A 23,391-nucleotide genomic window follows, 5' to 3' on the forward strand; every position below is an offset into this window, starting at 1 on the left:
ATTGTGCCGCGTCTTCTTGCGTGTACAGCGAGCAATGCTTCTCGCAGTAACAGCAATGAGAAACCTCAATTTTATGATCCTGGTTTTGGCCCAAATGTGACAAACTCCCAGCACTGTGACATTTTTGAAAGCTACCTCCTCAGCCACGGAGTAAGACCTGGACAGGCAGCGTGAGCCCACCATTGGGGAGCTATTGTATCCTGATGGATAGGCAGACTGTGTCACTCACTGCCTGGCTCCCTGTGTATTCTAATAGACCTTATCAGTTGGCCTGAAGAGCACTCTGCACCACCTGACAAGATAAACCCGAGACAGATCAAACAGCGGCGGGGAGATTTCAGCAGCGAGGCATTCCTCTTTGGCTTTTTTCCTACAAACACAGAATGGACACAGTCGGGGTAAGTAGACAAACAAAAACCACAGATGGACCCTAATAAACAGATGGGAACAAGGCGAGCAAGCCCCTGGATTTGTGGAGGAGGCATACGTGTGCGTGTGTGTGCCCATACTGCACGTGTAGGTGTGTAGACATGCGCCAGGCAAATACAGTGTTTTTGTTTTGGTGAGCGCGTTTGCATTCATTTCTGTGCGATCGGCGCTGGTCGCGTGTTTGCCAGTGTTGTTCTATAAATAGCCTAGATTTTATTTAGATGTTGAAGAGAGAGAGAGAAAGAGAGAGGGCTCTCAAATGAGTTGCCATAGCAACAGGCACATTCTGGGGCCCTGCTTGTGAACGGAGGATGAAGGCATGATAATGTGCATCTCTGTCTGTCTCCGTCTCTCGTTCGATCGCTATATCTCCTCCTCTCGGTTCATCTCATCTAAATTGCTTTATCGGCATCACGGTTTACAGAAAAAATATTAGCGTAGCAGCTCACGACAACACAGTTTATGCATCCAACCCACGGTGAGGTGATGAATTACGCCTCGACAATGTGCGCAACAAGACGCAAATAGTTGTTGTTCTCCGTCTTTGACACTTCCTTCTCCCGCGTCACAACGATTTACTTTTCTCACCATCCATCACCCACACCCTCATTCTCTTTCTCCCTTTCCTTCTTTTTCATCTTCCTTTTGTTTGTCTGTCTAACACTAGCTCCGTCTGCTGCATACGGAATCACCTGGGAAGTTGGAAGGAGGAAAAACCTGATTTGGGCTGCTTGAGGCGTTCATCAATCCATTCATTCGTTCAGCCAAAACTAGGCAGCTTCACTAATGAAAACACAATTATACGTCAATAATCCGAGATACAAGTGTTTTTGCCCGAATGTGTGAAGCTGGCAATCTTCAGGTACGTTTGATGATGGGATAATGCGCGTGCGCGCGCACACACACACACACAAACACACCCATTACGAGGAGTTGAGCGAGAAGGGGAAATTCATAATGACCTGGGTAAACAGCACGTAGATAACACTAGAGTGTTTAATTTTCACTGAGGGGCCTCTTTGTTTTAGTCGTCAACAGAGCAATCCACTGCAAACACCACTGAGGCTCTTGAGATAATGCACACATACACCGATCTGACCTGCTCTTTCCTTAATATATGGAGGGAATAAGATTAGGAAAACAGGTTAAAAAAAGGTAAAATCTAACGTAGAACCAGATAACACTGACATGATTAGCAAATTAGTTGATTAGTCAATCAACAGGAAATTCACTGCTTTTGATTCTGGCGACCAGTTTATTCACTTTAATCAGCAACAAATCCGGTTTGATTTAATTTCCTGTTTTCGGCACACTCTGCAAGTGCAAAAAAACAAACATTTTAACCGTCCTGCGAGTCAGTGTGTGTTTGGTATGTGCGGCGCCACTCGTCGCGTTTGACCCCAGAGCCAAAGTTTAGGGACTGCTGAGGTGGATAATCTTGCTTCATGGGTCAGCGGACCTGACTCACAGGTACACACTGTATCTATTGAACCTTGAAACAACACCCTGCGTCGGGTCCCGCCGGAACTCAATTCTTATGTGTCAGAGGAGTGTGTGCAAAGAGGAAAAAAAAAAAAACTTCCAAGCAGCCTAGGTGTACAATGGTACAGAAGTGTTTTTATTGCGAATGAAATACATTAACATATTAAATTATCAGTGTTTTGTGTTTTCTTGGGGTCCGACTGTGTCAGACACGTGTGTAACACGGCAGTAAATAACGTGGAAACACTGACCGCTCCCTCCGTGAATGTGTCGTGTTGACTCAGTAGTATGTCTCCTGTTCAACCCAACCTAGAAACCAAAGGAGACAAAATTAGAGGTTGTTTTTTTTTGTGTGTGTGTGTGTGAGGATGTTCCGCCTCACATTTGGGGTCTAAATTCAAACAAGTCAAATGAAAAAGAAAAGAAGGCTATAACATGTGGCTGCAAGGGTGATATCATCCCTCATGTTGTCTGACAACCACTTCCTGAGTTTAGAGCAAATAACTTGAGACATTTTTTGTCACACAGTTGCTCCTGAGTTGACAATATCATCCTTGAGGCCCTTATTACAGTGTCTTGAATAAGGGGGAAAAAATCCTGGGCTTGAATCACTTTTGAGACCAAGTGAGGAAATCCAATTAGCGCGGGGTTAAAAATAATCTGGAGGACAGTTAGCTAGTTAGCTTTGGGCCTTGCACACAAAGGAAACATATCACATCTCAAATTTAAAAAAAAAAAGCCTAAAACATGTAAACCTGTTTTTTTTCTTTTCAATTTCTTTCATGAAATACAGAATCTGTTTGAAACTGTCAGTTAAAGCTTGTTCTCTGTGTCTGACACTAACACATTATTCACCATGGATAGGCAATGAGATGTTCACTGATCTGTGCTGCTCAGCTGTAGCAGACTATCTCTCTCTCCACACACACACACACACACACACACACACACACACACACACACACACACACACACACACACACACACACACACACACACACACACACACACACACACACACACACACACACACACACACACACACACACACACACACACACACACACACACACACACACAGCCACACACAGCCACACACAGCCACATCAGATCCAGCCCTATGGGCAGGTGCTGCTCAGCTCTGTGGGTGGAACGAGGCATTAACAATGGCAGGGTTGAGGCTTCAAATCCCACTGGGCCCTGTCATCCCCCATAGGTCACACACACACATCGGGGGACTTACAGCACTAATACTAAACTCAAATACACCCGTATTTTTTCCCTTTTCATTCACCTCCAAAGAACAGAGGCAGACATGTGTCCCCACAAAAGCAAAAAAATAAATAAAAATCAGTCAGTAAAGGTCTTACCGCCTGGGTTGCGTCTGAGTATATATCTTCTGCCTTCATCGTACAGGAAGATTAGGAGGGAGTAGGGGAAGGCACAGAACCACCAACATGGCCTAAGGTACAGGGATGAACAGAAAGACATTGTGAGACTGAGTCACAACTGGAACTGTGACAACAAGTGTGAGAGCACTCCTCCAGGCCTGTTTGAGAGGTTGGTGAGTAATACAGGTACAGAGAGCTTTAATTCATTATGGTTGGCGGAAGTTTCGCTGAGAGCACATGAAAAGCTTTTAAATTAAAAAAGTACAACGAGGCCGAACCAGGCCGAGGACGTACGCTGTTTAAATCTCTGCTGACTGACAATGAAACTGTTCAAAAACCTGGCAGAGCTCTTCTACTCTTTCTACTTGATGCTCTTTAGTTTCTCCAACACGTGAGCCACTTTCCGGTAGGTTTTACTGACATGTACGCTAGAAATGTCATCGTCACACGGATCGATAATAACAACAGGTGCTTTCTTAAGTGAATCGGAAGAAAGCACTCTCTTCATATGTAAAAATTAAAATTAAAATTGTGCAGCAATATGTTTTAAAAGTACTGTGAGGTTTCTGTTGCTCTACTAGATTTTCTGTCAATCTCGTACTTCATTTTGAATCGGACGAGAAATGAACAGGGACACTGGATAATATCCATCTTTTTGAATAAGATAATACAGATATTGATAAATTAACTAAAAAAAATATGCTCATGTATACATCAACTGAAATCAGACATTCATAGATAAGACCATACCAGCGACAAAATCAGTCGATAAAAGATGACAGATTGTAGATACTTTTCCCTGCATGAAAAAGTATCTTTTGAATATATATATATATGAATGAAAAATATTGTAAGTGTGTTCTACTCACTTGAGGGGGTACATTCTGAGGGCAACATCCATGCCGGGGCAGTATGACAGGAAAGCTGCCAGAGCTGTCTCCTCAAACAGCCCGAAGATGAGGATGCGGTTCCTGCGGAAGCAAAAAGAACAAACAAACAATTTGATCAATAACTTATATCCGTATTAACTTAAAGAGCATTCTTCAGTGTGATTAATGCTACGATCTCAAGTCTCAAGTGAACCATCAAACAGTCCCCTGTCTTATATGTTGCCATGTGTACGTACTTCATTCCTTGCTGAATGATTGAGTTCCTCCTGGTCTTGCAGATGATCAGATCAGCCCACTGGACGACCACAATGCTGGCGAAGAACGCCGTGTGGCAGGTGAACTCTACAATCTTTCTGCGCTCATATGTCTGCGTTGAAAGGAAAATGAAAAAACAACTCAGCTCCACTTCTCTTCCATTGATATCTGAATGAGACGTTTAGTTTTGCTTAAGAATTTCTGCTTATGATCAACAATCGTCACTGACCCACTGCTGCCCGTAGCTGTCTTCCAGGTCGTTTACCATCTTGTCGTCCCAGTGCACTCTGATCCCCAACAGGTCCATGGGGAGGAAGCCATTTTCAGCCAGGATGACGAAATATGTGAAGAACCCAGCTGTGGCCTGCATCATACCTAACAGCGCAGAAGAGGAGAAGAGAAGTTAAACTTTAGAGAGTTCTAAATTATTAGAAATAAGTGCCAAATAATGACAATCATCTCTGAGACAAGCAGTGCACGCAAGATAGAAAGATAAATTATGATTGATTACCATAATATCATTAGGTACACTTACCGATCTGTCCGTAGGCGATGCTGATGAGCCTCTCGTTCACCAGTTTGTCTGTTTTGGGGTTTCTGGGCTGCCTCTTCATGATGTCGCTCTCGGCTTCTTCGTAAGCCAGGGAGATGGCCGGGACCTGGGAGAAAAAGCAAGCGAAGACGAAAATGAGAAAAGACTTTCTCGTGATGAAAAAGCTCCCGTGTTGTCAAGTGACAAGATGATCTGCGGCGGCTTCAAGTCCAAGAGCTCACCATGTCAGTTCCCAGGTCGATACAGAGGATGGTGACGGTTCCCAGGGGCAGAGGGATGTTGGCGATGATGAAGAGGAGGAAGGGTGAGATCTCAGGGATGTTGCTGGTCAGAGTGTAAGCGATGGACTTCTTCAGGTTGTCAAAGATCAGACGGCCTGACAAAGCAATTCAGGAAATAATAATGCAGGGAATAGTGATTAAAAAAAATTGAGTTGTTACAGTGTTGGTGCGAGTCTCACCTTCTTCCACACCGGTAACAATGGAGGCAAAGTTGTCGTCCAGCAGGATCATGTCAGCGGCCTGCTTAGACACATCAGACCCGGCGATCCCCATGGCAACACCAATGTCAGCCTTCTTCAGAGCAGGAGAGTCATTCACACCATCACCTGTCACGGCCACGATGGCACCCTGCCGAGAAAATGCTTTAATCAGCGTTCAAACCGTCCGGTTGGATGAAAACAGACATTTCTGAAAGATTTCAATCCTTCTGCCTCTTAAGAAATGTTTTAAATACCTGTCTCTGGCAACCCTCCACAATGATCAGCTTCTGCTGAGGCGATGTTCGGGCAAAGACGATTTCCGTGTGGTATTTCAGCACGTCGTCGAGGCTCTCTGCGGTCATGTCCTTCAGCTCGCCGCCGTGTACCACGCAGGCCTTGGCATCCCTGGAGAGGAAATCAAGTCAGTACCACCATCCTGTTTCTGAGAGGGAAGCTGAGCATGTGGATGATCAGGGCGAACAGGAAATTCCACGCGGCATCAGCTACAATAATTGAATGCATCCTCAGCAGAGGATATATTTTTAGTGCCACGACACAGTATTGTGATATATTTTGGACAGACAAGAAAGATTTTCTCATCAGTTATCGGGAATAGCCTGGATGACAATGTTGCCCAGGATGACTGACTGACGTTCCCGATGTAGAAAACAGTAAAGTCACCAATCCAGAGCCACAACAAGATTTATTTGTCTGCAGTGAATTAATTAATGGTAAAAGCCTTTTTGTCTGAGCAGACCAGCAGGGCATCCTTAGCCAGCGCTGATCCAATTTTGCATTATTGGTTCTGGCAATAGGTACAAATTGGGGGAAGACTCTATAAAACCCAGACCCCTGGGTGGGAGCACAGACCTGGGGTTGACCTCTGAAATTGGGACGTTCAGACGGGCAGCGATGTCTTCAACAGTCTCGTTGCCTTCAGAAATGATGCCCACACCCTTAGCGATGGCCTTGGCTGTGATTGGATGGTCACCTGTGACCATGATAACCTGAGAGGGAAGGAAGAGGGGAGAAATTATTTTTTTTACTTATAGATCTTTGTGTTGAGTTTAACACACACTTCTTTTTGCTCATGTCATGTCTACAGCTGCAGGCTTCTCTCATCCAGTAAAAGAACTACAGTGTCATACCTTGATTCCGGCACTCCTGCATTTGCCGACAGCATCGGGCACAGCGGCACGCGGAGGGTCGATCATGGACATGAGGCCGATGAAGCACAGTTTCTCCGTGGGGAAGTTCACCTCCTCTGTGTCGAAAGCGAAGCCCTCTGGGAACTGGTCATCGGGCAGGTGGAAGTGGCAGAAGCCTGAATAAGACAGAAAGAAAATGCTCATCAGGAGTTCACGGATTCCTTTTTTTCTTCACCGACTCATTTCAGGTACTGTATAAGGCTATAGCTTTAGATAGCAGCCATGTTGTACCCAGCACTCTCTCTCCAAGTCCCCCCAGCTCCACGTAGGCGTTCTGGAAAGCGTCTTTCATCTCATCATCCAGCGGCTGCTCTTTGCCCTGCAACAAGATGGTGGAGCAGCGGTCCAGGATCCTCTCTGGGGCTCCCTTCATCACCAGTAGGTGCTTTGACTCCCCGGGAGTGGCGTTCTTGTGGATGGAGAGCTGCGGGACAAAAGGACATTTGAATTTCAAAAAAACAAAATCAACATTTCCTTCAACAAACGTCATCTGACAATGTGATGCTCGCTTGTTTTTCATCTGCACTGGAAACTGCGAGGGTAGTTTACCTGGTATTTGTTGGTGGAGTTGAAGGGGATCTCTGTGACCTTATAGTATTTGTCTCGCATGCCACCGACGGATCCGCAGCACAGCTCAATGCACTTCAGCAAGGCAGCTTCTGAGGCGTCGCCGGCAACATCTCTCTGTTGATGATAGAGAAACGTTTTGGATTATTGGGTTTGGCCCCAAATTGTGGATGACAGGAAAACATTTCATAAGCCCCGAACCAAAGAGAACAACTAAACCCTAAACACTGATTTTCTGAATTTCTACTGGAAGGGACATCATTTTGTACAAGACAACAATAGCTACAGGAGATTTACAGAAGATTTGTATGATATTAGCCTCCAAGGGTTTGAAAACATCCGCCTCTATGAATGATATAGATGATCTAAATCAATTTCAATCATCTTATATATCAGTGATCTACTCCACAACACCATATGAACATTTGACAAACAGTGAATGGATTTTTAATTAATATCATCAATACTTGATGCACTATTATGCAACAAAAGCTTCACATGCCTCCTTTATTTCTTCCCACACCGAAATAGAAATATATATTTGCCAGTTCTCGAGAAATAAATCAATGGGTCATTCTGGCCATCTCCTGCAATGACACCAAAAATTAATTCAACAATAGTGTTTTTTAATAAAGATTTGTTGAGTGCAGTTTGGCTGCATTGGCATTTTGCTGCATCCAAAAAGTTCAATGCCAAGTCGTGATGCCAAGACACCTCCCACACAGTGCCTGCGTTTCACGTTTCGCCGAGTAACAGTATTCACTTCAACATGTTTTAAGGAGGAAACAATATTCCATGAACAAAAACGAGGTTAAATTCATATCTGTGCTTGTTTACGACCTGGAAAAAGAGATGGTGTTACACCGAGAGTCAATTTTAATAAATTCATCCGGCAATTGAGGATGGTTAAGACTTTTGGAGTTCAGAGTGAGTAAACTAGAGAAGATTCAATCAATTTTTTTACCTTCAGAATGGGAACGTTGCTCTGGTCAGCCAGGAAGACGGCGCGGTTGCAAAGTCCGGCGATCCTGGCGAGGGCGGCCCAGGTGGATGAGCTCCTGTCGAAGGAGGCGCCGCTCTGGTTCTCGGTGGTGTCGGCCTCGTGGATCTGGTTGTCGAACCACATGTGGGCGACGGTCATCCTGTTCTGGGTCAGGGTGCCTGTCTTGTCGGAGCAGATGGTGGAGGTGGAGCCCAGGGTCTCCACGGCTTCCAAGTTCTTCACCAGGCAGTTCTTCTTGGCCATGCGCTTCGCGGTCAGGGTCAGACACACCTAGAGGGGTGGCTCGGGTTAGTTAAGAACCTTTTTGGATCCACAGTTGAACATTTAATAGACAATAACCACCGGGACTCACGGTGACAGTCGCCAGGAGACCTTCGGGCACGTTGGCGACAATGATACCGATGAGGAAGATGACGGCCTCCAGCCAGCCATACCCAAGGATGAGTGAGAGGACGAAGAAAGAAACACCTAGGAAGACGGCCACGCCGGTGATGATGTGGATAAAATGTTCGATCTCCTTGGCGATGGGAGTTTTGCCGCCATCCAGACTAGAAGCCAGGCAGGCGATACGACCCATGACGGTGCGGTCTCCAGTGTTGATGACGACTCCTCTGGCAGTACCTTATAGATGAGGAAACAAGAAATCTTCCGATTACATAATACTTGGTAACTTTGGTTGAACGTCTTTACTTAAGTTAGTTACAAAAGCTGCTTTTGCAACTTTTTGAAACTGAAAAAAAGCAGGAAAAAAACAAAGTTTACTGTAAATAAATCAATGTTATCCCTGTGGTTTTGGTGTCAACCACAAGTTGTTTACCTTCAACACAGTTGGTTGAGAAGAAAGCGATGTTCCTGGTCTCGAGCGGGTTGTCGTTGGAGAAGTCAGGAGTACGAGTCTGGGGCTCCGATTCGCCAGTCAGTGAGGAGTTGTCCACCTGAGGGCAGAAAAAAACAAAGCAAGAATGAAATTACAAAGACAATCTGCGGAGATGACACAAGGAGGAAAGATGAACTTAACGATTTTGTGAACAGAAATTGAATTAAATGAACAAATGTGAGGAGGTCTGCGTGATGAGTCAAATAAAATAAAAGGGTTAGGATAGGGTTAGGTCAGGAGGAGGCAAACTGATGTTCTTACAGTTAACCACATCTGTCAAACACTGGATTTCCCATCACATGTTGAGCAACTTTAACCACAATTTACAGACGGAGGGGGTTCCTGAGTTAATCATGATTTCTTTTGTCTTAGTGTCCACTTCACCAGTGTTAATACTCAAAAAAAGGTCATCAAGTCCAGTCTAACTGCTGCCCAAAAAGCAGGTCTGTGAGGTGACATTTAAAGGTGCAGACCTTGCAGCCGTGGGCGGAGATGACTCGCAGATCAGCAGGGATCCTGTCTCCACCTTTCACCTCCACCAGGTCGCCTACCACCACCTCCTCGGCGTTGATGCTCTTCTTCTCACCGTCACGGAGGACCAGGGCTTGCTTCAATACCAAAGGCAAAATCATTTAGGGCAATTTGTGAACATTATTACACTTTCTATGAAGGAACATAACATTTTTGAGCCACTGGAAATTATAAAATAGGAAATTTGTTGGGGTTTTTTTTGGGGGGGGGGGGGTGCTGCAACTAAATTGGCTTTTAATAAAAATAGAAATAAAAAATTCACCTGTGGGACCAGGTTCTTGAATGAGTCCATGATCTTGGAGCTCTTGGCCTCTTGGTAGTAGGAGAAGCAACCAGTGATGATGACAACAGCGGAAAGCACCACACCCAGGTACAACTGGCGGGGGGGAGAAAAGATTGTCATTTAATTTATCCGTGGCGGTCGGAACTCTTTATCAGCAGATAAGATTTAAACATCATACGCTAACAAAGGCCCCCTTACATTGTCGTTTGCAGGTTCGTCTTCTGAGGCAGCCTGGATACCGTAAGCAAGGAAGCAGAGGATGGCGCCGATCCACAGCAGCATGGAGAAACCGCCAAACAGCTGGAAACCAAACAGAAGGACATGTCACCTTTCAAGACTCAAAAGGATCTGAATGCATTTGCATTTCCAAAAAGTATGAATATTCAAAATATCCTTGGCGTTGTTTTATATCGTTGTTTTGCATGGATAATATGACACTTCCCAACTGTGAACTTTTAAGACAAGAAGAGACTTTTACCTGTCTGCAGAACTTCACCCATTCCGGCGTCGTGGGCGGGGGCGTGAGGGCGTTTGGGCCGTCTCGGGCGAGGATCTCTTTTGCTCTGGAGGAGGAAAGACCCTGAAAAGAGACACACACACACAAAAGAAAGAAAAATAAATGTTAAACTGTGTATGTTGGGTACAAACACATGCTATCCCGACAACAGGCTCAGAGACAGAAAGAACAAGATAGAAGAGGAGCCAGCCATACAGTAACTGTGTAAACTGAGGAGAATCATAAGAGGAAAAACCTGTCATTCCAGTTTTTTTTTTTTTGCCTCGGTTCAATAAAAATACCGTTGTCCTTGTTCAATGGAGGAAAACTTGATAAAGGACAAGGCTTAGCAACATGTTCCCTGTTTTTATTCTTATTTTTGCTATTGGATAGGTACACCGCAAACACTTTATGAGGGTTAAAGTTTGGCTGAAAGAAAAAAAAGGAGAAAGACCTCAGTAATCTGATGATTACAGCCTCCTCTGTGTAATTAGACAGTAAAAAATAAAGCTTGTGGTAAATCACCACTTTGCGATAGGAAAACAGTGATAACATTGTGAGACGGGATGCTGGGCTCTGTGTCTGCTATTGATGAACAGTGCGTGCATCACACAAGGTCAAGGGGTGGAAACTTTTTTTGTAATATCCGCCTGTAGGATTTCTGCCACACAGCTTGGATAAACAAATTAAAATATAGAATGAATTGATATTTCCAGAGACAAATGTTCCAGGTTCTCTGGCTGATCCAGGTTCCCCTTTGGCCAATTTTAATCTTGCTTAGAACAACTTTCTAACTTTAGACCTCATTGATATTTAGAGAAGTGCTTTCCTCGCTCGCAGGTCGGGTTCAAAACTGTTGCTTATCAATGCTAATAATGTCACTTTTCTGCACTGTAAATTGTGGCGCCGTGGAGGAAGAAACAAACACTATTTACACTAGATGCCACTCGATAGAAAAGAAAATATATTTGTATTTTGGTTAGACTGATGCTTTAAAAAGTTCTACGTGCCGCTTAATCTTCGTCTGCACTGCTCCGAGATACAACAATAAACTGGGAGATTAATACAAGACAAAATATCCCATATATGTGTTTCTTTGTAGGTCTGCAGTTATGTGCTCTTGACCTTGGCGGGTACTCCAAGGTCCTCCTCTGCCTGTTGGGATTAGCTGCCTCTGTGCGTGTCAGTGAGTTACTATGACTCTGACGCACAAACACACACAAGCTCAAACAACAAACGTGCAGATCGCTTACCCTGCTTAGATCAGTTCCATATTTTCGGTGAAGTTCATCCAAGGTCAACTTGTGATCATCCTAGAAACAGAGAGAGAGAGAGAGAGAGAGAGAGAGAGAGAGAGAGAGAGAGAGAGAGAGAGAGAGAGAGAGAAAAGAGATGTTAATACTGCAGATATTATCTCCTTTAAAGCTTAAAACATGTCCTGCCATGTGGGACACAGGGACACAGGGAACATAAAGAAATGAGGCAAAAATTCAGCCGCCCAATCAGGGTTGTGGACGCATGCACGTCCAAACAGTACGACTTTAAAATCAGCCAACAATATGGATTCAAATGAATTACATGGAAGATTTGATCTGACTTAGTGGGTGAGGTTGCTCATCCGGCAGAGATCTCTTTATTTCGAAGTGAAAGAGAGCGGCCCACACAGAGTTTTTTCTGAATAACGCCCACAGCCGGTGAATGAAAAGAGATCCTTCCAATGTCGATTGGACGATCTGCAATAATATCGGACTCCCACCTTCCATTTTGTTCTGCCGCGGAACAACAAAGTGTTGCACTGTGCTGTAATCTTTGCACAAAATGCAATCGAGCGGAAAACCCAAGTAAAGATGCCCACACTGGGTATTTTTCTGTGGTGAGGAGCAAACCTCAAATAAAACTCCTGTTGTACGGGAATAGTAATCTTAATTGTCCATAAAATGGAATACAAGTTGTGCAGCCTGCTAGATCTCTGAACAGATTTAATGTTTCCATTAGTTTTGATATAGCCCTGTTAAGTCATGTTATCTAGTGCAAGTTCCCTCTGACCTAAATTAAGTTGAATGTTCCAGTCAGCCAAAAAAATAAATAAAATCTTACAACTGCATTTCAGTCTTTTGACTGTAGGAAATGCAATGTTTCTTGGCTTTAAGAGGGCAAACTAAGTCCCTTTATGTTGGCGTGCATTCAGAAAAAGGGTGTCACAACCGACACAGTTTTTGCATTATATTAAGCCAGCAAAGTGCTCCGTACCAAATGTACCATGCATAATGTGTTATCATATCCTTCAACCTACTGCTGCTTTTTTTTTTTTTTTTACTGTTTTTTTAACAGTCATTGTTCTTTTGAAGCCTGCAGACCAAAATTTCTTCACTGGCTTTTTAATTCTGATTCTCCGCCTCATAAACACAACCATACACAACCCTGACTTGAGTTAAAGAAATACATTCTGGACACCAATCGGTCAAATCAAATAACACATCTATATTTAAGGATTTGCTGTTGGACTTTGCCGCTTTGCTTCATGTTGCCATGGAAACTGTTTCTATTGTCTTAAAGTGGACTTTGATGCCTCAGGTAATAATGTGACGATACAAGTATGATGGTGCAATAATCATTAACATGTCCGCCTCATGGGCCCACCTCCACTCTTACTACTGTTTCACTACTGCCCACTTGGTTATAATCCTTCAACCACAGCTCACATCTGAAACCTGTGGATTATAAATGCATGACAGTAAATCACCATTGCCCATTTTGTGCACCCAAGGTCAAACTTTTTTCTTTTTTTAACTTTCTGAATTGTTGCACTTCTGACAGTATGGGGGCATATTAGTGACAACGCCTGCTGTTAATTGCAGTAAATGATATGCTTAGTTGGGGAGGTTGTGGCAGACAAGTGATATGGTTGCTGTGGCATTGAGATGTCCTTCAGCGGCGGCAGGACTTTGAGATCCAGTCGAGACGCATGCGGGACAATAATCATTAATATGTCACCTAGACTGGACTTTTATTACCTCATAACCTGCAGCACTCTGTGACCTGCGGTGTGACATTGGGTAGAGTGTAGCAGATACTAATTTTTTTTTTTAAAAAGCCATATGATTTTCTTATTCCATTAAGAATGTAGTTTTTGGAAAGTTTCTTCAGAAACACAGCACATTCTCAAGAAACTTAACAGCATCCGTGTATGTTTAATGACCTTGTGAAAGTCATTGGGCAGTGCATACATCTCCAATACATCATACAGCAAAATTACAGAAAATCTAAAATTATTAATATTGCGTCAAATTGTTAACATTGTCTAATGTCTTATTAGTGCTTTGAGGGTGAACATGAGTCGTGAATCTGCCTCCTTGTAACCTGACCTTGTCAAGGACACGATCACACAAAGGTAAGCAGGTGCTCTGTCTTTTTAAGAAAACATTGTTTAAGGACAAATGCAGAAGTAACAACATTTGTGGCGAACGTCTCCCACAAGAATATACTTACAGATGAAACCTTAACAACACTTAATAACTAATAACTTTTTTTTTTCTTAACGTCTGCCTGAAAAGATGCCACATTTAAACAGAGTTGGTGGTGTGAAACTATTCGTCAGCCCTTTTTTCGCCTGGTTGACTTGGGGATGCACTCAAAGCGAGGGCCTCGCCGACCTTGGGAAATGACCTCAGATTCAGACTGAGAAAAAAAAGCTGACACTAGTGGAAAACTGGTCAGCTGCGAATAGACATGTGACATTTCAAAACCAAAAAACTCTTCATGTTCGCAACTTTTTCAGCTCTGCAAATGTCCTGTGTGCAGCCACCGGGAGCTGAGTTTGATAGTGACGATAGTGTGGAATCTTTGCGACTGTGGTTTGAGATTAAACAAACCTGCCCAGCCAATTGAAAAGCAAAAAAAAAAGTGTAAGTTAAAATTGTCTCCTAGCTCATATGTAATTTTATGGAACAATATGATGACAAGAGAAACTCTGGGCCAGCATTGCGGCGCTGAAAGCCAATCTTATGATACGCGTGATTTTGAAGTTAAGTACAGCTCTGAATTCCTTAATAACATGTGACTGCAGATGCTGCGGCGTAAGTAGCAATCTTTGTGAAATGCAGGGCAAAAAGCTGCAGCACATCTCATGTGACTCGCCGTGAGATCAAAGCAGAGGTTTGTGTCAGTCGCGACTGTATCATTCACTGTGACCAATGGCACCGGCGTACGGTGACCAACAGTATTAACACGGCCTGCATGAGGCTGTCGTTAAGTGTGAGGCAGAGCAGTGACTAGTGGATTGGTATAGCTGTGGATTACAACAAGGTCTTATTATTTAAAACCTGTTCCCCTTCAGTTCAAGGCTTAAGACAAAAGACCAGTCTCAACTTTCTGTTTTTTGCACTCACCAGGTCAACTTCTTTCTTCAGGTCGTCCATATCCTTCTTTTCTTTGGCTTTTCTGGCTTTTTTGCCGCCACCTCCTCCTCCCTCCGAGGTCGCCGCCAGCTTGTACTCATCTTTCCCTCTCTGAATTTGCAGAAAGTGAGACAAAATTAGTTTGCGAATATAAGGCTGAGCACATGTTGGGGAAGATCAACCTGATGTTTCCCCTTTTGTTAGAGCAATGTCAAAGTTGCTGTTCAAACATGCTGTCAAAAAATGTCTAACTGTGTCTAACTGTGACTGTCTAATCATTGCTAGGATTGTGAATAACTTCAAAGTTTGAGGAGCTCCAAGAATTCCAACAGCTGTTAAAAAAAAACTGTACGCATGTGCAGCAGATTTCGACACTAAGGTACAAAGTACTTCAGGCAATCGACAACTGTCAGGCTTAAACCAACCGCTTGTGACCAAACCTGGGTCTCAGCTCAAAAAGAAAAAAAAAACATAACCAGCCTAATCTTAAGGTAAATATAAAGACTCTTACAACCAGAGGGAAAAAACATGTGACAAAGCTCCATTACTTACTCCCAGCCCCATGGTTGCAATTCAACTGTGAGAAACGGTCAATCCAATTGTCTTTTTTTAAATTGCAACTTTCCTACTCCGCCTCTCTCTCTCTCTCACACACTCTCTCTCTCTCTCTCTCCGCTCAGCCCTGTTGCGTCCTGTGTCTTCCGCACTCCCCCAGAGCAGTGAAGATAGGCTGCTTCACAACACAATACCTTTATATCCGAAACTGGCTCACCTGCCTTGAGAGGAGGGAGGAGTTTTTTAGAGGAGAGGGGGGAGGCGTGAAACTGGACGGGTGAGTAGTAGTGCCGGGGTGGGACGGGGGGTTGCACAGGGAGAGGGGGAGGCAACTGTGGAGGAGTAGGACGGAAAGGGGAGGGGTAGTCCTTTCTCAACTTCCCTGTTTTTTTCTCTCACCACTTTCCTTCTTGTGTCACTTCTGTTGCTTATCTGCCTTCACGTGCAACAGGTGGTTTGAAAACCAGAGAAACACAAGTGAATCCCTGTGCCGGTGCATGTTCTCTCTGTGTGCATGTGCTTCTTTTACAGAATGCAAATGAAATATAAAAGTGGAATCGTGAATGACAAATAACAGATAAAGTCAGAGCTTTAGAAAGAGGTGAAAGTCCAGTTCTGCAGGCAACTTGTTTGCCAAAAAAGCCAAACGAGGCATTTGAATAACAAAAGACAGAGAGAAAAAGGTGAGAAGCTGTTCTTTTGTTTTTTAACTGCGATGACTTGGGAAAAAGAGAGGTTGGACAAAAGATAACACGGTGGAGTGCAAAGGGAGGTATCCGAGCATTTTAGCTTTCCCACTTAGTCTGAGGTCAAAGTGTCCTGTAAAAAAAAAAAGAAGAAGAAGGAACCACACCTTGTAATAAAGATTTTAAAGAACTTTCGCCGCTGGAAACACCAAAGGAGCAGCGCTGGAATGTAATCAGCAGAGGTTCATAGTGCGGCAACAACGAATGAGCTTGAGATCATTTGGCCTACTTCCTGCTACCAGCGGTTAATGGATTATTACATGTTAATCATCCTGAGAAAGAAAAAAATCCCCCACAAAAATCAGATTAGAAACCCAATTTGTGCCAAGGAATCTGAGCGCACAGGTGAGATTTGGGTTTCATGTCCCAATGTGGGAAAGGTTCAGCTGCTGCTAAGCACTGACACTGATACAGATACATATTTAATTTGTCCAGCTGAAAAGGCTGAGCTGTCAAAGAGTTGAACTGAGAGGGTTTCAATGAATGGTTGAGCCAGAAAGCTCTCCGGAAACACCCTGTGCCCTTGAACGGGGAAAGTCATTTCTTTTCGGATTGAAAACTACAAAATTGCCAAATATAACAACGTGTGTGTTTGTGCGTGTGATGCACAGGGACAAAAGGATCCTCTGTCCTGGTCTGAGGAGTCTCGGCTCATTCACAATGTCATCTCACATTGCCATGGCGGCCACCTTAGCTCCGCACCAGAGGACATTTGTGACCCTGAGGTGAAACCAAGGAGCGTCTTTCCTGCTAACTGAAACCGGCAAGGGGGAGGGGGAGGGCTTGTCCTTGGGGGCTGGCTGGCTGGATGTGTTTGTAGTAAACTTCATACTGTTTATGGTGACTAGACCATGCAGGGCGGCGGAAGACACTGATGCAAGTATCAAGAGGGAGGGGGGGAGGGGGTGTAAAAAAAAAAAAGGAGTAGAAATAAATAGAAATGTCAAGTAAAAAGTGGCTTTTAGGAGACAGAAAGATATTATCCGCGGTTGTTTTGGTTTTTGCACAATCGATGAAGTTCATATTGTGGCCGATTTTCAGTATACAGGCCTGCCAGAGCAGCAGGGCCCGGCAGTAAAGTGCAGTTCAATTTGCTCCGACTCTATACGGCAAAATGGAATGGAAATGGATCCAGGAGAAGGAGGGCCGGCGATGTATGAGATAAAAAAAGGGTGAGCGGTTGAGGAAACCCCTTAAGGGGACAATTGACCCATAAAATAAAATAAAACCTATTTCTTTCCATTTTACCCAGGCCGCTGTATCTACACGCAGATAACTGTTCAACACGGTGGAACGGGAACCGAGAGAAAACTGCTTTGTGGTTTAAGTATCTCATGACGATCAGCTGGAAATTCATGGGGGCTCGCAGAACGACACATTGTGCATCTGTATGGCAGCTGAAAGGCCCATTCTCTCCAAGTACCTGTCTCTGAAGCTTCACAACAACAAAACAGACACACCCTCTATTCAAACGCATTCGCAGACACACACACGCAGAGAGAATGTATGTTTACACTTGCGTTTGCAGGATACCTACTTGAGCATGTTTAAGTCTTTGGGAAATCGAACTCCCACGCTGAAGTGATTGCAGTGCGTACAGAGTTTCTCCTGTGACCGATGGAGGGGTGTCTGCCCCGTAATTAATGCAGTGTATGTTCTTGTTTAACCCCAAACAATGTTCTGTCATACATAAACAGCGTATGACGTGAAGGCGTAAAAAAAACACGGCCTTTGGAATGTCACTGTAGCAAGACAACGTTTTAAATTTTTCAATTTCAAGCTGAAACTCGTCAACATTTGTGGCTGAAAGAGACATTTAAATTTTCCTTCTGGCGAGGCCAAATGTCTCTATAAAGGCACTTGGGTAAATGTTTTACTCCTCAGCAGGGTTTGCCCTTGTAGTATTCAAAAAAGTCATGATCTTTGGACTGAGTGTGAAACAAAGGCATTCTCAAATGTCTAATTATCAAACCGAAAGGGCTTGTCCTTTAAATTTCCCTTGCCGCTTGACGGAAGTGCAGCAGTGATTGAAAGAGGAAGAGAGGGAGCGACAGACGGGGTAAATAAAGCTTGAGATGAAAGATGATTGCAGCATCACCAACTGAGATTACATTTAGAGAACTGGCTTTGGCTAAAATGTGTGAAATGATATCGTGCTTTGTACTTGATGGATTTGTCAATGTGGAAAATATCTACTGTTCACAAACACACTACACACACACACAGCATGTATGGTTTGTTTCAAAGACAAATGCTGGTGCAGCGACTTCGAAATCATAGTCGTTGAGCTAATTTCCATATCCACTTAAGTGTTGCGAGGAAGGGTGAATGCTTGAGTTCATGTGAGGAGAAAATCAGCCTTGTTAAGTCGTCCCTCCGCCTTCAGAGGAGCCTTCACGTACAAAGAGCCACTGTCTCAATCAGCAGCCATCACAAGATTTCAACTACTAAACCTGTGACTTTGGTTGCTACAGTACCAACTAATTCTTATTTATACTCTCTTGGGTTTTATTTGTATTTCTTGAAAACCCTTATTTATACTATTTCCTCCATGAAGTGGTTCGGCCAGGTATATTATTGCGTATATTTTTTTTAAAAACTCAAATTATCAAAAGACAGGAAGCTTTATTTGCACTTGAACAACCTCTCTAACTGGAAAACGTGCCTTTGTTCACGGGAAATAATCCAGCACGGTCAACGCTTCACTCAATTTGCGGAGCAAAATACAGAAACAGATCCGTGTGCATCGGCGTCGGAAAGCAGAATCTGTCTTCGCGGACAATGAGAAAATCTATAGACCTGCTGAACTTCACAATCCCCATTGTGTGGAAGATATGGATGACACAAGCAACTTACTTTCCCAAAGTTTGAAAGACTATTATATGTACAAACTGATGGAAACATGAAATCATGTGATCATGGTGAGCGACTCGGTCCAGAAACCAAAAAAGCCCTTTTCTGCAATTGGAGCTGAGAACCCCTGAAGAGAGACTTCACACGCTTGCTAGAAATTCCCTACTTAGGTGTTTGTCTCAGGCCTGAAAGAAAAAGCAAAAGGAAAGGGTGTATAATTTCTTCACTGACTCTTTGAGATCTCGCCCCAATCAGCACACATTTTGTTTCAAGGGTAAAACTTATAATATAATTTGCTGTGTTTTGGGAGCAGGTGGCTTCAAGCAGAACATGACAAAGACATTCTACCACGTTGGCTGCCTTGCTGGGGTAAAGACTACTACTACAACTAGAAGGCACCCGTGGATCACTTTCACATTGATGTCATATCTCGTCAAGTTGGTCGTTTCCCTGTTTCATGCAACAAACACTTTTAAAAACATCAGCGGAAGTAACCTTTCTGGCTTGCTCGTCAACGAGTTTCGGTGGTTGGTAGTGTGACTGACCTTACGGCCTGGACGGTCCACATTCCGCTTTGGGGCATCTGACCTGGGCATCTAGGTTCTGGACCAGTTCTTTTGGATTCACCTCTAAAGGAACAATAATTTTGTGAGAGCATGTATTGTGGATCCGAAGGTGTGGCAACGATCGCTCCGGGATATCGGATCAGGACACTAAAGCTGTGTTCGGGGTGAGGGTGCAGACAAAGGAGTCCAGTTCTTGGATTTGGACTGTTTATGTATAAACCCTAAGAAGAGAATGAGTGAAGAAAGAAGACTAAATCTGAGTGGGTTCACCTCCACCACCCTCATGATGAGATCCCAGATCAGAGGAGTGTGTGTGCTAGATCACAGGAGTGTGTATGCCTTTGATCCCTGCATCAATGGGATTGTTAATTAACAAATTATCAAGAATGGATATGAATATTCAAACTGTGCAAAACATATGACAGCTTGTTGATGTCACTAATCAACAAGCACTTAGTACACAAGAAGGACAATAGAAATATAACAGGTCATTTGCACACAACTGTAGCTCATTCTCATAACTCAGAAATACTGTCGCATTTGAAGAACGGAACGCAAACACGAGCAGAGAGCGCATAGAGGTATGGCCTTTTTCACAGGTGGCGTGATAACATTCTGTTTGGCCGAAAAAAGATTCAGAGAAAAATAACAGACGACGGAGAAAAAGCTAGCAGTGATACCTGACGTGTGACTCTATCGACACCAGTGACTCGTCTTCACTTCCAGGGAGGTTTGTGTCCAACATCTTTCGCCTGGAATGAAAACACAGATAAAAGTGAAGACAGAGAGAAAAACAGGACACTCTTTCACAGGCTGGTACTGACAAAGACAGATAAGTAATGAAAAAAAAAGTTTTGCTACAAGCTGAGGTCAGATTAAAGAGCTGGATGTGATTGTGAACCACTCCAATGTGTTTCAATTCCATAAAATTCACTGAAAATTAACTAATAACTGCGCATAACACGGCAGTGATCTTCAGAGAAATAAAACATTCAAAAGTCTGAAAGGCATCAAACGCCAAATTTGAGGAACCAGGAGAAAACAATACATTGATACCTCAAAGCCAAGCTTTGGCTCGTTGGTGGTAACAACTGACACAATCCAGATCATCAATGAGGTTCAGAACGGGGCACTTTATTTGAACCCTTCGGCAGACACCAAGTCTCATCAGGTAAATACCGTGTAAACCCGGGTTTTATAAACACGGGTCGACCCGCGTTTAATCTGCAATTGGTCACTTTCACACTGGGAGCAGACCAGGGTCTGAGGATCGTGTAGTGACAGTTGGCGGCCATAGATGGCGGTAGAGAGCGGTGCGCGCCGTTAAACAAAGAAGAAGAACAGTGTAGTAGTCAACAGAAAGCCTGGCAGCCAGTGAGCCGGTGGTCAACGTTACCTTATATCTTGTACTTGTCACTCTTTCAAAGTTTACAAACTCAGCGCAGTGTTACGAGCCGACCCTGGCCCTTTAAGCAGGTGGCCATATGGGGTTTGAAGTGTGTGTGTATGAGAGAAGAAGGATGGCGCTGTGTTTGTGTACGTAGCTGCAGCCACAAGGAGAATGGGCTCCGCACATCATCCATGTTACCGACAGTTTACCGACAGTTTACGGCCACTGTGTAATGAGAGACCGCCTGATGAGGCCGTGTGTGTCCACCGAAGGGTTGAAATAAAGTGCCCCGATCTAAACCTCATCGATGATCTGGATTGTGCTAGTTGTTACCACCAACGTGCCAAAGCTAGGCTAAGCGAGCTAGCTACATGCGAGAGGTCTCTTTACTACAGCTGGTGAGGTGACAGCAGTTACCGACAGAGGAGTCGAGCCTTCGTAGCCTCCGTCATCGCGCAAATTAGCGGGTTCACCCGGTCGTGACGTTCACATCAATGTTGATCGGAGGTGAAGCCGATTATTACCCGGGTCTATTGCAGTCATTTGACCCGGGGCTGAATGCCGAAAACGCCCGGTGTTAGCGGGTTTAAATTGTTTTTTTGGCCAGTTTGAAAGGGGCTACAGTGTGTCTCATATCTCTATGAAGCAGCTGTGCTCCCACAGCACATGGCAATTAAAAAAGGGCATGAAAGTTTATTCCACAGTGAGCTGAACCGAAAGTGATTGACGAGGGTCACTGAGGAGAGGCTCATTGGATCTGATTCACAAGATGTCGGGTCACATGACTCTCGAACAAAGTGGATTCAGGAATCGGATCCTTCAGCTTCAACCTGCGCGGTGACGAGGATTGAGTAATCTCTGAAAGATCTATGCATTGTTGATTCAGACCACACAGACACACTCACAAACACACTCAGAGATCCTGCAAATTCCTCTAATCTGGCCAAGGATTACCGCTGCAGGTGAGACGAATAAACGATATTGTAGTGTGGATGTCGCACCATATCATCTCTCTAAAAGGCTCTTATCTTCCTAACTTCATGTTATCTCAGGGACAACTGTGCATTCGACTAGGTCTCATCAGGTTCACCGCGTTTCTACTATTTCTGTGTTTATCTCGATTTGGACATCGAGGCTCATCCTGTGGTGGAGAGAAACAGGTTTGGTTGCCAGTGTTAATTATAACTCTGGATTGGAACAGTATGTCACTTTGCCATGGGAGAGTAGTAAACCCCTTCAAAGGAGGGCTGGTCGTGGAGACAATCCTTTATGAAGGATTGTAGAAATGACAGTCACAGCGCTGTCAGCTGAAAATATATCCATTATACAAATCAATTAATAGCAAGAGCTAGGTATCAGAAATTGAATATGTGACTTTAGTGAGTTTTATATTCTTCATCATTGCGCAGTCGAGGAGTATAGTGACAGAAAAAGGAGAGAAAGAGTGAGTGTATAGGCACTTCCAGCCCGGCTCAGCCAAAACCTTGGCAACGACAACAAAGAGCCAGTGTCTGTGCTCACTCTGCCTCTTATGCACTCATGCATGAACGCATACTATACCGCGCAAAGCCCTAGTGTGGACGCAAACGAGTCCACCGAGAGACATACACACACAACAAAATGACCACCAGAGGTGGAAAATGTGTGGGTTTTCGTAGAGAGAAACATCATGCTGAATACTTCCAGGCCGGTTGTCAGAGGTCAGTCACCCCTGCACTTTTTTTGGGAACATTTTTATTTGATAATGTACTTTGATTTCTTTGGTCCTATCCACTAACATGGAGGAGGCAGGGTTAACAACCTATATACTGCAGCCAGCCACCAGGGTGCGATCAACATGATTTGGCTCAATCAATATATTTGGGAGCTGTCACATCGTCCATCTTTAATCACAGTCGTTATCTGGGATGCGCAGCTTTAGCCTCATTTAACACAAAAAATCTTGATTTGATGATTCTTTACTCTTTTTTCTTTGTTATTTTTTTTGCATATATTTTTGATCAAAATAAATCAACCCTTGCCCAGGCAGCGTTGACGCAAACCCAGAAAGAATTGAATGGTATGTGAAGAGAAGCAAGAAGGCCGGTTTGTCCTCACAACACAGAAGATTCAAATGATGCACAAACCAGTCATGCCCTCATCCATCTGTTCGCGTGGGAGTCGGACTGATTCATGCGAGCAAATGTGTCGAAATGACCCTCAAATATTGCAAAACCAACTCATGAAGACGAAGGTGCTTGCAAAATCTCTCCTCTGCTATCAAAGAATCAACATCCTCAACTCTGACTCGCAAGCAGACTACTGACTGCTTCATACAGCGAGTTGTCATCATGAATTGACGTAACTGTAAATCCTCCCGCCCCAGCTCATTTTGGATGCACCTACCAAAACACAATGGGCATATAATTGACACCTTGAAATCGAGAGTGTGTTTATGC

General features: G+C 43.9%; 1 protein-coding gene across 2 annotated transcripts; it reads right to left on the reverse strand.

Moving 5' to 3' along the window:
• Positions 1 to 2,026: 2,026 nt before the first annotated feature.
• Positions 2,027 to 19,628, reverse strand: LOC118309027 (sodium/potassium-transporting ATPase subunit alpha-1). 2 transcript variants are annotated; one of them, XM_035631037.2, is made up of 23 exons: positions 19,543 to 19,628; positions 14,835 to 14,954; positions 11,700 to 11,759; positions 10,429 to 10,530; positions 10,149 to 10,250; positions 9,930 to 10,043; positions 9,610 to 9,744; positions 9,077 to 9,194; positions 8,612 to 8,880; positions 8,221 to 8,529; positions 7,239 to 7,373; positions 6,921 to 7,113; positions 6,630 to 6,805; positions 6,352 to 6,488; positions 5,736 to 5,886; positions 5,461 to 5,629; positions 5,222 to 5,376; positions 4,983 to 5,106; positions 4,677 to 4,822; positions 4,429 to 4,559; positions 4,172 to 4,273; positions 3,282 to 3,373; positions 2,027 to 2,220 (listed from the first exon to the last, which is right to left on the reverse strand). In XM_035631037.2, the coding sequence occupies exons 1-23, from the start codon at positions 19,591 to 19,593 to the stop codon at positions 2,192 to 2,194; spliced, it is 3,120 nt and encodes a 1,039-aa protein (XP_035486930.1). In that variant the 5' UTR covers positions 19,594 to 19,628; the 3' UTR covers positions 2,027 to 2,191. The 2 variants fall into 2 exon arrangements, with proteins under 2 accessions (XP_035486930.1, XP_035487797.1); XM_035631904.2 differs by lacking the exon at positions 19,543 to 19,628 and adding an exon at positions 15,396 to 15,572.
• Between the last annotated feature and the right edge of the window lie 3,763 nt (positions 19,629 to 23,391).

Source organism: Scophthalmus maximus, chromosome 1 (assembly GCF_022379125.1).
Source record: "Scophthalmus maximus strain ysfricsl-2021 chromosome 1, ASM2237912v1, whole genome shotgun sequence".
Classification (NCBI taxonomy): domain Eukaryota; kingdom Metazoa; phylum Chordata; class Actinopteri; order Pleuronectiformes; family Scophthalmidae; genus Scophthalmus; species Scophthalmus maximus.